The sequence below is a fragment of the Rhinatrema bivittatum genome, chromosome 9, assembly GCF_901001135.1.
Source record: "Rhinatrema bivittatum chromosome 9, aRhiBiv1.1, whole genome shotgun sequence".
Lineage (NCBI taxonomy): Eukaryota > Metazoa > Chordata > Amphibia > Gymnophiona > Rhinatrematidae > Rhinatrema > Rhinatrema bivittatum.
The window spans coordinates 25612183-25625087 of record NC_042623.1 but is presented as its reverse complement, the minus strand read 5'-3'; the positions used below and the strand labels follow the sequence as shown (position 1 = coordinate 25625087).

Sequence of the window (12905 nt, the reverse complement as noted above, 5' to 3'; positions counted from 1 at the left end):
CCCCTTGCTGGAACAAACCTTGGAGCTTTTTGCACTTCCGCAAGTGGATGCGGCAGTTTCTGCGGTCACTAAGAAAACTACTATTCTGGTGGCGGGGGCCACGGCACTTAAGGATGTTCAGGATTGAAAATTGGAGCTTCATCTCAAGAGTATATTTGAGGAGGCGGCCTTGGGGCTGCGGGCCGCCATTTGCTCCAGCTTTATGCGAAGAGCATGTTTGCACTGGGTTCAGAGTTTTCAGGATGGGCAAATGCTACCTGGATCCAACACGTCTAATGCAGATCGCGTGGAGGCATCGGTCGCATATGTGACTGATGCCCTTTTTGGTTTGGTGCGTTTGCTGTCTCGAGTTATGAGTTCTGCGATGGCAGCCCGACGTTTGCTGTGGCTCAGTCACTGGTCTGCGGATGTGTCTTCTAAGTCCCAGTTAGGTTCCTTGCCCTTCAAGGGTCGTCTGTTGTTTGGGGAGCAGCTGATAAAGCGGTTGAGTGAAATGAAAGTACACAAGTCGCTGGAGGACAAGCCTAGGAATTGTCAGGCTTTTCGCATTTTAGGGACGGCAGACGATCTCATCCTTCTAGAGGTCCCGTGGGGTCACAGTCACAGAAACACTTTCAACCTCGGGGTTCAAATTGGGGTCAGTCCTTTCGTGGTCGCCGAAGACCTTTCAGGGCCCCCATGGCTTGGGGAACCACTGGGGTCAAGTCCTCCCAATGAAGTGAGGCCGGTTCACTCTGCCGTTCTCTATATAGTGGGCTGTCTGGCAGAGTTTTATGGGGAGTGGACCAAGGTTACGCAGGACCAGTGGGTCCTCTCGGTGATAAGAGATGGTTACGCGTTAGAGTTTGCACATTCTTAGTCTTAGTTTGCACATTCTTAGTCTTAGTTTGCACATTCTTAGTCTTAGTTTGCATGTTCTTAGTCTCCCCTTGCAGGTACTCGGCGAAGTGTCGTGCGGTTCGGGAGACTTTGCGCAGGTTGCGCGATATAGGGGCGGTGATCCCAGTGTCTCCGCACGAGCGGGGCAGGGGTTGTTACTCCATCTACTTCGTGGTGCCGAAAAAGGAGGGTATGTTTCGACCCATCCTGGACCTCAAGTCGGTCAATGCGTCCTTAAAGATACCGTGCTTCCGCATGGAGACTTTAAGTTCAGTGATTGCGGCGGTGCGCTCTCGGCTTCCCTGGATCTGACAGAAGCGTATCTACATATTCCCATTCGTCCAGATCATCAGCGCTTTTTGAGGTTCGCAGTGCTGGGTCATTTATTTTTTTTTATAGGTCCCTGTCCTGGTAAGGGCTCTCCCCTTCAGACTGGCCACGGCTCCTCACACTTTCACCAAGGTAATGCTGGTGGTGGCAGCAGCGCTTCGGTACGAGGGGGTGCTGCTGTACCCTTATCTCGACGATTGGTTAATTTGGGAGAAATCGTTGGACGGATGCCGTTCTTCGGTTCAGAAAGTTATTCATCTGCTAGAGTCTCTCGGTTGGGTGGTCAAACGGGCAAAGAGTCATTTGGAGCCGTCCCAGACACTAGACTATCTCGGGGCTTGTTTCGACACAAGGCAAGGCAAAGTGTTTCTCACAGAGGAGGGAATGATCAAGCTACAGTCACAAGTTCGCCATTTATTGGCGTTGAGGGTGCCCCGAGCCTGGGATTTTTTGCAGGTTCTGGGATCGATGGCCTCAACGCTGGAATTGGTGCAGTGGGCCTTTGCGCATATGCGCCCACTTCAGAGGGCCCTGTTGGAGAGGTGGAATCCTCTGTCGCAGGCTTTTCATTTACCGGTCTTGCTGGATGCGTCGGCACGGAGCAGCCTCTTGTAGTGGCTACAATCGTCCAATCTGCAGCGTGGTGTCAGTCTCAAGGTTCCGGATTGGGTGGTTCTCACTACCGATGCCAGTCTCTCTGGTTGGGGGGCGGTCTGCGAGCGGCGGTCGGCGGTAGAAGCCTCGTGGCCTATCAATTGGTTGGAGACCAGGGCGATGCGGCTGGCACTTTGAGCCTTCCTCCCCCTCGTTCAGGGTCGTTCGGTCTGGGTTCTGTTGGACAATGCCACGATGGTAGCTTACATCAATTCTCAGGGCGGCACCAAGAACCAGGGGGTGACTCTGGAAGCTCAGGAGCTGTTTCTCTGGGCGGAACTGTACTTGGTTCAGTTAGCTCCGTCTCATATCGCGGGCGTCGATAACGTCCAGGCTGATTTTCTCTGTTGTCAGAGCTTAGATCCAGGTGAGTGGGAATTGGCGGATTCCGCAAAGCGGCTCATCCGGAACAGGTGGGGTTGTCCTCGCGTCGATTTGATGGCGACTCGGCTCAATGCGAAATCTCCTCTGTTTTTCAGCCACAGGAGGGAATACGGGGCCGAGGGGGTTGACGCTTTGGTAGTGCCTTGGCCTTGAGGGATCTTGCTTTGTTTTCCCTCCGTGGCCGCTAGTGGGCAAGGTGTTGCGCTGCATAGAGAAACACCCTGGGAAGGTGATCCTAGTAGCTCCGGAGTGGCCGTGTCGACCGTGGTTCACAGATCTCATCAATCTAGCGGTGGACGGTCCGCTGCGCCTTAGCCATCTTCCGGATCTTCTCTGTCGGGTCCCATATTTTCCGACCAGGCAGATCACTTTTGTCTAGCGGCTTGGCTTTTGAGAGGCGTCGCTTGAGGCGGAGAGGATATCCAGAACCGGTGATCACTACGCTTTTGCAGGCTAGGCGGCAGTCTACTTCCCTCTCTTATGTTCGGGTTTGGTATACCGACCTAGGGATACAGGCTGTTCGTGCCTCGGTTTCTCACGTCTTGACTTTCCTACAAGAGGGTTTGGCTAAAGGCCTTGCTTTTAATTCTCTTTGGGTACAGGTAGCAGCTCTTGCCTGCTTGCAAGGGAAGATTGAAGGGTACTCTTTATTTTCTCCTCTGGATGTACAGAGGTTTCTGTGGGGAGTTAAGAATTTGCGTCCTCCGGTGCGGAAGGTATGTCCCCCCTGGAACCTTAATCTAGTTCTGTGAGTATTGTGTGACGCTCCATTTGAGCCAATTCGGACAGCGACCCTTAAGGACTAACTCTCAAAGTGGTGTTGGTGGCCATCTGTTCTGCAGGAGGATTTCTGAATTGCAGGCATAGTCATGCAGGGACCCGTTTCTTCAAATATCTGATTCTGGAGTCTCCTTGTGTACAGTTGCCTCCTTCCTTTGTCCCGAAAGTGGTCTCTGCCTTTCATGTTAATCAGACTATCAAGCTCCCAGCATTTACAGAGTTGGATGATTCTGTGCAGCATGGGAGCTTAAACTGTTGGATGTCCGCAGGGCCTTGCTTCGCTATCTCAAGGTTACTAATGATTTCAAGAGGTCTGATCATCTTTTTGTTTTATGGAGCGGATCAAAGAAGGGTACCCATGCCTCCAAAGCTATGATTGCCAGGTGACTTAAGGAGGCTATTTTTTTGGCGCATATTCTCAAGGGCCGTCAAGTCCCTGAGGGTTTGAGGGCCCACTCGACTCGGGCTCAAGCGGCTTCATGGGCGGAGGCTCAGTTGGTGTCTCCGCAGGAGATTTGCAGGGCGGCGACTTGGAAATTGCTGCATACTTTTGCAAGGCATTACTGTTTGGAGTTGCGGTGGGCAAGCAAACTATCTCCAACTGGTTGGCAGACTGCATTGAATTCTGCTACCAACAAGCTGACCTTCCACTGCAGGGACAAGTGAAGGCACACTCAGTCAGGGCCATGGCAATATCAGTAGCACACTACCGTTCAGTACTGATTGCCGACATCTGCAGGGCTGTGACATGGAGCTCTCTCCACACCTTCACAGCCCACTACTGTCTTGACAAGGCTGGGCAACAAGACTCCGTCTTTGGCCAGTTTGTCCTAGGGAATTTATTCCCAGTGTAAAAACCCAAAAATTTCAGGCTGCCTCATCATTGCCAACAGCACCCCAGTTGTTGTGCCTGTTGCACATGTGTGCTGGTTGGCCTGCTTCGTGTGAGTCAACCTGTAGCTTGCTAGTCACCCATATGTGAGGACTACCATCCTTCTTGTCCTGGGAGAAAGCAGAGTTGCTTACCTGTAACAGGTGTTCTCCCAGGACAGCAGGATGTTAGTCCTCCCGAAACCCACTCACCACCCCGCGGAGTTGGGTTCGATAGTGTTTTCTTATTTTATTTTTCGCTCGTACTTTTTGCTACAAACTAGACTGAAGGGGGACCCCGTGTGGCCACAGGGTTAGTGGCATATTGGGCATGCTCAGTGTGCCAGCCAAAGTTCTAGAAACTTTGACAAAAGTATTCTGTGACAGGGCTCCATCTGATGATGACACCTATATGTGAGGACTAACATCCTGCTGTCCTGAGAGAACACCTGTTACAGGTAAGCAACTCTGCTTTTCACATTCCTTTTCTATCCTTTCCCCATTCTCTCTCTTCCTCTTTTGCTGTTGGCCCTCAAAATTTTTCTTGTTTGTCTCCCTCACAGTTCACCCTTGGTGGGTTTGAAGATCTCCAGGCCATGAAGGTGAAGAAACGGAAAAAGCTGGGACTGCCTCCTCTCCCAGAGGATAGTATCCAAGTGGTCCGCAGCATGAGAGCAGCAACCCCACCTGCCTATGGTGTTGATCTGATGGAGCAGAAGCGTGGCCGCCGTCGTAGGAGGGTGCGAACAGCCTGTATTACTGTGCAGTCTCACATATTGAAATGGAGTCTCACCAGCAGGGCATGCACACGACAAGCACCATGAAGCTTACTGTTTGATTGTTTGCTTATGTAATTATTTGAAAAAGCTTATATTCCACCTATAGTGAAATATTCGTGCTAGGCAGATTACATCATATAAAACAGCCATCAGGAAAACAAACATAAAAACAAATCAAAGTCAACTCAGATTTTATCATTTAAAAACAAACAAACATAATACATACAAGCATTAAAACACATATCAAGGTAAAAAAAAAAAAAATAGAATACTTCACACCATCAATTATCTATAAATTTAAAGCTTGCTTAAACAAGTGGGCCTATAGATGCTAATATCATCAATAACCCATAAATTCTCTGATAAAACATTCTAAAGCTTTGGCTCCATCACAAAAAAAGTTTGTGATCGCATTTCCTTCAATCTAGTTGCCTTTACTGTGGGAATTGACAGTAAATTCTTTTCACTTGAGCGCAAGGTGCAGGTAGGAACATATTACTTTAACAAATTTGAGAGAGAACCTGGACCATTTAATTTCAAAACCTTAAACATCATAACCGAAATTTTGAAGCCCATACTGTAATTTACTGGGAGCCAATTCACATAAACAAGAGGATGTGTGCTCCTATTGCTGCCTAGCTAAAACCAGGTGAGCTGCTGAATTCTGCAAAACTTGCAATGCTTTGAGAGCAACTACTGTCAGTCCAACAAATAATTAATTGCATTTATTAATAATAGATAATACAAATGCTTGGACCACCATTCAAAAATCATTTCTATGTAAAACATATTTCAGATGTTGCAGTAATCTAAGCTTATAATAACCAGACTTTAAGACCTATTGTATATGATACTTAAATGAGTCTTGAGTCAAATATATAACCAAATTACAAACTGTCTCTTTAAAAGGAACAATAGTTCTAAAATGACGATATTATTCATATTGGCCCGGATTTTAAAAGGCCTATGCGCGCTGGGCCTATTTTAGAAAGGCCCGGCCACGTGCATAAAGCCCCGGGACGCGCATATGTCCTGGGGCTTCGAAAAAGGGGAGGGGGGAGGAGTCAGAGGCTCCCAGCACAACAGCCATTTGCTGCTGTGCTGGGGGATTGTGTGCCGGCAGGCGCAAAAGGTAAAACAAAGGTTGGCGGGGGTTTAAGATAGGGCTAGGGGTGGATAAGTTAGGGGAAGGGGTAGGAAGGTTAGATTAGGGGGTTGGGAAATTCCCTCCCAGGCTGCTCTGAAATCGGAGCGGTCTGGGAGGGAACGGGGGAAGGCCGCGGGCGTCGGCACACACAGTTGGACGCGTGCTCGTAGGTATTAAAATCTACCCATTTATGTTCACCTAAGTAATTAAAATCACGTGAAAAGCATACTGCTTCAGTCTTATTTAAATTCAGCAATAAATGGGTTTTCTTTCTCCATTCATTAATCATCTGAACATTTACAGAAAACTGATTAAGGGCAGCATTTAGATCTCCCTTTAGGGTAAAGAACCAACTGCAGATCATCTGCAAACGATCTAAATTTGACAGCACACCTATCCAATTAAGAGCAAAGAGGCCTTCCTCTGCACTCAGGCAGGCCAATCCACACCAATGGGTTATGCACTCCTACAGCAAATGGAGATGGAGTAAAGCTGACTTGCTACGTCCTCACATATAGCCCTGCCCCAACATCAGCCTGCCAGTATTCTCCATCTCCAGCAGATGGTAGATGTTCATCTCCCTAGTGGGAATTGCTTATGGTAAAAAAGAAAAGAAAACAGAAAAGATTAGAAGATTCAGATGCACTGCTTGAGCTCCTGAAGTGATACCTGCTTGGTCCTTCCCTCAATTGAGCACTTTAAGTCTGGAAGCCTGGCCAGGCGTAGACTTAAAAAAAAAAAAAAAAAAAAGATGATAAGGGAGTGCTTGGTAATAAAGGCTTGTGCTCTCCATCCCCGAAACTGATGACCCTATCGTGCTCTCAGCCAGGAGGCTGAGCTCAGGTAAAAAAAAGAGTTAGAGGAAAGTTTTAGGCATCCTTATTTTTTTTTTCCCTTACCAGGTCCTCCTCTCCCTCTGCGTTTCCCTCTGTGTCTCTTATCCCCTTTTCCCTCTCATTTCTCTGGGGAGTTAATAGAGTAGAGGCAACTTGGACTAGGCAGATTGAGCAGCTTTTGGCTATGGCTCTGCTTCTCAGACTCTATTCAGTCAACCGCATAGTAGGTCATGGCGGCGATTTTTTTTCCCTGCACGCTTAGGTGTGTGCGCTCATTCTCACCATGTGGTGGGGTCCTGACGGGTACTAGTGCACATAAGACCTCTGTCTAGATTTGACCATATATTTGCATGGGTGCGCCGTTGGTGCACACAGGAGGCCACCTGGAGCCCAGTCCAGGAAAACTGTGGCACCAAGAACAAAACAAAAAATTCTAAGCACCTTGCTATCTGTGAGACTTGCCATATAAGGGCAATTCAGCCAACACCCTCTTTATGCCGGTGTCATTGCTGTTTAGTTGTTCAAGGTGATTTGGCTACTATGGATTTTGCCGATATTGGAACATTCCCTTGGCCTATGGCGGCTCTGTAGGGGAGTGGGGCGGGAGGTGACATAGTGGACAGTTTTCCTCTTCCTTGTTCCTGATGGCAGAGGTCCTATGGCCACACCACCCTGAGTGTGCCCAATCTTGTCTGATCTCAGAAGCTAAACAGGATTGGGCCTGGTCAAGTATTTGGATGAGCATCCCCAGGAGATGGTCAGAATGCCAGATATGGGCTTATGAGCTCTGGTATGGATCCATTCTCCTTTTCCTGGGTGGAATTTTTCCAGGGCCTGCAGACTTTTCTGCAGGTGTGCCCAGTGGAGGTGAAGCACTTTACAAAGAAGGGATTGCGTTCTTGGGCCTCCCACTTGTCATTCACTGTGGGAAAATGCCACAGCGAGGCTATCCCTGGAGATTTTCAGGGGGATGCGGATCATGACACGGATAATTCTGATGAGGACTTGGATTTCTCACCTCTGGAAGATGGAGAAATTCCACCTGATTTGGAGCCACATTGGACTCTACTCCATGTTTTTTTTCACAAAGATGAGTTTTCAAGACTGTTGACTCAGATCCTGAAGATGCAAAGCGTCCTGTTTCTTTCCCCTCCTGGATCCAATTCAAGAGTTAATTGGCCTGCAGGAGGCAAGATTTAAATGAGGGCGCACTTTGGTGGGTTTGTATCCTTTGGAACCGAAGGCAAGGGAACAAGTGTGATTCCCAAAGGTAGATGCCTTGGTATGTGCTGTTACCTAGTGATCCACCATCCCGGTTGAAGGAGGGGCAGCTCTAAAGGATGCTCAGGATAGAAGGATTGAGGCCAACAGGCCTTTGAGACCATGGCAGCAATGAATTTGCAAATTGCTTCTTCTTACTGCTTAGTGGCTTGGGCTGATTTGCATCGGGGTTCGATAGTGGATCGGTGATGGAACCGGGAGCCGCATTCTTATCTGATGCGGGCTGTGACTTGGTGCGGACGGCCACTAGAAGGGGGGCTTCCATGATAGCAGTTAGGCGCCAGTTGTGACTGTGAAATTGGTTGGCAGACACTTTCCAAGTCCAGTCTAACAAGGTAATTTGATTGCTGGAGGACAAGAAAGTGGTGGTGTCATGACCTTTTGGGTCCAGGGGCAGCTCCAGGGATTCATCCTTACAGAGAAGCAACTACCCAAAGTCTCGTCCCTTTGGAAGATCTCAGTCCTTTCGGTCTAAGAAGCCTCATAAGGATGCAGGCTCCGGGTCCAGAGGACCTCAGTATTTGCAATGAAGATGTGGTGGTTCACCTACTGAATCAGGAGAGAGGCAGGCATCTATCTCTTTCTTATCAAAGATGGGCCCAGATTACGATGGACCATTGGGTCCTGGAGGTGGTAAGGGAAGACTATGCTCTAGAATTTTTCCGAATTCCTCCATATGTATTTATGGTCTGTCCATGCAACTCTCTACAGAAGAGATTGGCAGTGAAGACTACATTAAGGAGGCTGTTGGATTTGAAGGCTGTAATTCCTCGTTCCAGTTCACAAGAAAATATGGGGCACTATTCCATTTATTTTGTCATTCCCAAGAAGGAAAAGGGTCCTTTAGGCCCATCGTGGCTTTGAAAGGAGTCAATTGACAATTGTGTGTGACTTACTTCAGGAAGGAAACTCTACATTCCCTAATTATGGCAGTACAAAAAAAGGAATTTCTCACGTCTCTTGATCTGACAGAGGCCTATTTACATATTTGCATTCGCCAGGAACATTGTTTCCTATGCTTTGCTGTTCTGGGACATCATTATCAATTTCAGGCCCTGTTCTTTGTGCTGGCTACTGAGCCCAGGACCTTTTTCAGTGGTCATGATGGTGGTGGTGGTGGCGGCGGCATCTCTGCACAAGGAGAGCATTCTGGGCCATCTGTATGTGGATGACTAGTTGATTTGGTTCAAAAGTGCAGAAGAGAGTCACTTGGCATCTCACAAGGTGATCTCCTTGCTTCCAGAGCTAGGCTGGGTGGTGAACTTGGTCAAGAGCAGTTTAGAGCTGTCTCAGACACTAGATTATCTTGGCGTGCAATTCGATACAGAGCAGGGTGGAGTGTTTATGATGGAGAGTTGCATTCAGAAGTTACTCAAGTTCAGACCTGAGAGTGATTATTCACCTGACAGTGTGGTTTTACCTGCAGCTTCTGAGATCAATGGCAGCCACATTGGATATAGTTCCCTGGGTGAGGCGCACATGCACGAATTGCTCTCCTGGTGCAATCCGCAGTCGCAGGAGTACACATTGAGACTGCACTTGCCATTGGAAGCGCGTGCAATTTCGCTGGCATGCTTGCGGTTCGCTGAGTAACTGGAAGCGTGAGTGGTTATGATAATGTTGGACAATGCCAGGACAGTGACCTACATTGGTCATCAAGGCAGAACCAGAAGCCAACAGACGTCAGTGGAGGTAGATCCACTCAGGGTGTGGCAGAACAACATCTTGAGGACCTATCTGTCTCTCACATTGCCAGGAAGGAAAATGTACGAGGCAACTTCCTCAGCAGAGAGGTCTTGGACCCAGGAGAGTGGGAGCGTGCAAGAGGCATAGACATTGTTTAAAAAAAAAAAAACAAAAAACAATCCTGGAAGCACAGTCTAGATGTATTCCACCATTAAGAAAGGTGGAAGGAAGGCAAAACGATTACCGGCATGGTTAAAAGGTGAGATGAAAGAAGCTTTTTTAGCCAAAAAATCTTCATTCAAAAATTGGAAGAAGGATCCAACAGAAGAAAATAGGATTACGCATAAGTGTTGGCAAGTTAAATGTAAGACATTGATAAGACACACTAAGAGAGAATTTGAAAAGAAGTTGGCCATAGAAACAAAAACTCATAGTAAAAACTTTTTAAAATATATCCGAAGCAGGAAAGCCTGCAAGGGAGTCAGTTGGACCGTTAGATGATCAAAGGGTTAAAGGGGCACTTAGAGAAGATAAGGCCATCGTGGAACATTTAAACGATTTCTTTGCTTCAGAGTTTACTGAAGAGGATTTTGGGGAGATACCCGTTTCAGAGAAGGTTTTCATGGGTAATGATTCAGATGGTCTGAATCAAATCACGGTAAACCTAGAAGATGTGGTGGGCCTGATTGACTAACAAACTGAAGAGTAGTAAATCACCTGGACCAGATGGTATATACCCCAGGGTTCTGCTTTTTACCCCTGCTGCCAACCTAGGTTGACAGGATTAATCATCAATTAACCAACCTCCTTCCACCCTAATTTTTTATTTTTTATTTAAATCATATGATTATTTTTTTCTTAGATTTTAAAAATGTTTTCTAAAATCTAAATATTTTTTCTAAATATTGTTCAAAATTAATGTTAATATCCTGAAGGGCCATACAATAATTTATAATTGGGACTGTCTTTACACATCTCATTCCCCTTTCCTGAGACCCCAAGGTGTGAATCCTTTCCATGGGGATGAAGGCTAACCTTCTTGGTCCAGGCAGTAGTGTTCTCCCTTGTGGTTGTGTAAACATAGCTCTTTGGAAAAGGTATACTGGGTGTTCAAATGAAAATTTACTGTAATTCCTCTTAAAAAAAAAAAATCAATGGATGCAAAATATAATCAGCCAATGCAATATTGGCTCTCGTAAAATGGGCACTCATGATTGAGTGCCGCTCTCCTAACACAGGTTGATCCACCTTTCCCGGGCCCTAGGTTTAATATTTAAATTAGCTGCTGTGGTAAAAAGGAGGTACTATTTATTTATTTATTTATTTATTTAAGGTTTTTCTATACCGGCATTCATGAAAGCGTTCACATCATGCCGGTTTACATGAAACAGGGGTGTGAAGAACAAACCAAGAACATAACTAAACGTGATGAAGAGATGCAGTTACAATTAACAGGGGCTGTAAACTGGGAGGAGGAAAAATAGAGAGAGAGAGAGGAGGTTAATTATATACAATAGTACAGTATATATACAGGTACTAGGTACAGGTACTAGGGGAAATTGTGCGTCCCTAGTGTCTCCTCAGCATTGGGTGCCCAGGAAAGGTGGTTGTTAGTGCGGGTTAGGAAACAGATGCTCAGTAGGAGCATTCGTTTTCTCCTGCTACTGGCACAATATATACCCACAATATACATGGCCTGGATGTCCAGAAAATTTTTTTTTGGTGAATATTTTTTTTTTTTATAACTGATTCCACTTTGTACCATGACGATACTAGTAAGAGGGATCACAGAAAGCAGGAATTTTGGGTTTTTACAATGAGCCCTTGAGCCTGGGTTGGCATAAAATTTGCTGCATTGCAAGGGTGCATTGGCTGCGCTGTAATTTTTTTGTATTATGGGTAAATTATTGTTTCATGGTCGGTTGTAAGTCCCCTCACAATCCTGACACTTATTTTATTTTCCATGTTACAGCTTTTGTGTGAATTCCTGAGTTGGCGATCCCCCCCGATGCAGCCCGCGGCGAAACACGGGACCGTGTCGGGGGACGCCATTAAGCTGATTGTGGAGTTGCCATATTGAAAGAATAAAACACTTTTTGCTTTATATGACTTTTGGAATATTTTGTCAGGATTGAACATTCACCTGCACTATCTGTACTCTGTGATATCGCTTAAGGTGCAGTACTTGCTCATTGTGGTTTCTTGGTCTTGGATTACCTTTGGTTTTTGGGCTTTAAATGGCAGCTGACGACCAGACTTTCAGTTACTCAGAAGCAGACCTTAATGCAGTACTTTCCGACCAGCTTTTCTTTGATGATCCTCCTCCTGCATCCTCACCCCAAGTGTCCTGGGCCGATGTTATAGATATCCAAAAACGCCTCACTCGGGCAGAACTCCATGCTGCAACCCTTATAGAGTACTGCCGGGTTCGTCGGATTCCGCGGGGACTTCGGGTCCAAAAGGAGCCGCGTTTACATACGGACAACAGCACTTTTATCACTCGCTGGAATCAGATATTGAATAAGTGCTCTTTAGACTTGATGGTATTGATTATTGAAACCACTAAAACCCTTCAAGCTTCTCTTCAGGAGGATTTAAATAAAAATCTGGACATTATTAAACACTCTGTATCTATTGAATCCTTCGATCAGGAGCATTCTGAATTTCAGACACAACTCACCAAATTTCGGACGGAACTTAAAACTGTGAAATACCAGAAATTTATTCGTGACGAGACCGATTATAAATCCGGGTTTGTCTATAAATGGATGGCCAAGCCCCGCCTTCAATCCGGACCGAAAGTCACGTTTGCACACGATTCGTCCGGCGACTCATCCGGCGAAGATGTTCAGTCCATTCGTCCAAGGAAGGAGCCTGTCCCTGCAGTACCTTCATCCTCTTCTGTTGCCTCATCACGTTATGCTTCGATTGCGGCATCTTTTTTAGACTCCGGCCAACGTCCTCCAGATCCCGGTCCATCATCCAAGACTCAGCGCTCCACTCGATCACGAGGTCGGCCTCAACAGCAGCAGCAACAGCAACATTTTCCCCCACGGACTACCAGAGCGACCCACGCGGTCTCAGACCCATGGATTTAGATACATCCGCAGTATTTAATCTGTCTTCACGTTTGCTCTCTCCCACTGAATTAGTATTGTTAAGCAAAGGTTTATCTTTTGTACCTACGGTTAAATGTAATTTGTTTGACCTGAAAGTACATCTTCACAGATTTATCCGTTTGCTGAAGATCAAATCATTTTTTTCAGATACCGCGCCTGG

General features: G+C 46.6%; 1 protein-coding gene across 6 annotated transcripts in view; it reads left to right on the top strand.

The window, feature by feature from the left end:
- The window catches only part of STRIP2 (striatin interacting protein 2), a 216229-nt gene that overhangs the window by 65529 nt on the left and 137795 nt on the right, over positions 1–12905 (top strand). For all 6 annotated transcript variants that reach the window (XM_029615800.1, XM_029615797.1, XM_029615799.1 and 3 more), the window contains one exon: positions 4461–4637. In XM_029615800.1, coding sequence (XP_029471660.1) covers positions 4461–4637 — 177 coding nt within the window. The remainder of the gene's footprint in view (positions 1–4460; positions 4638–12905) is intronic.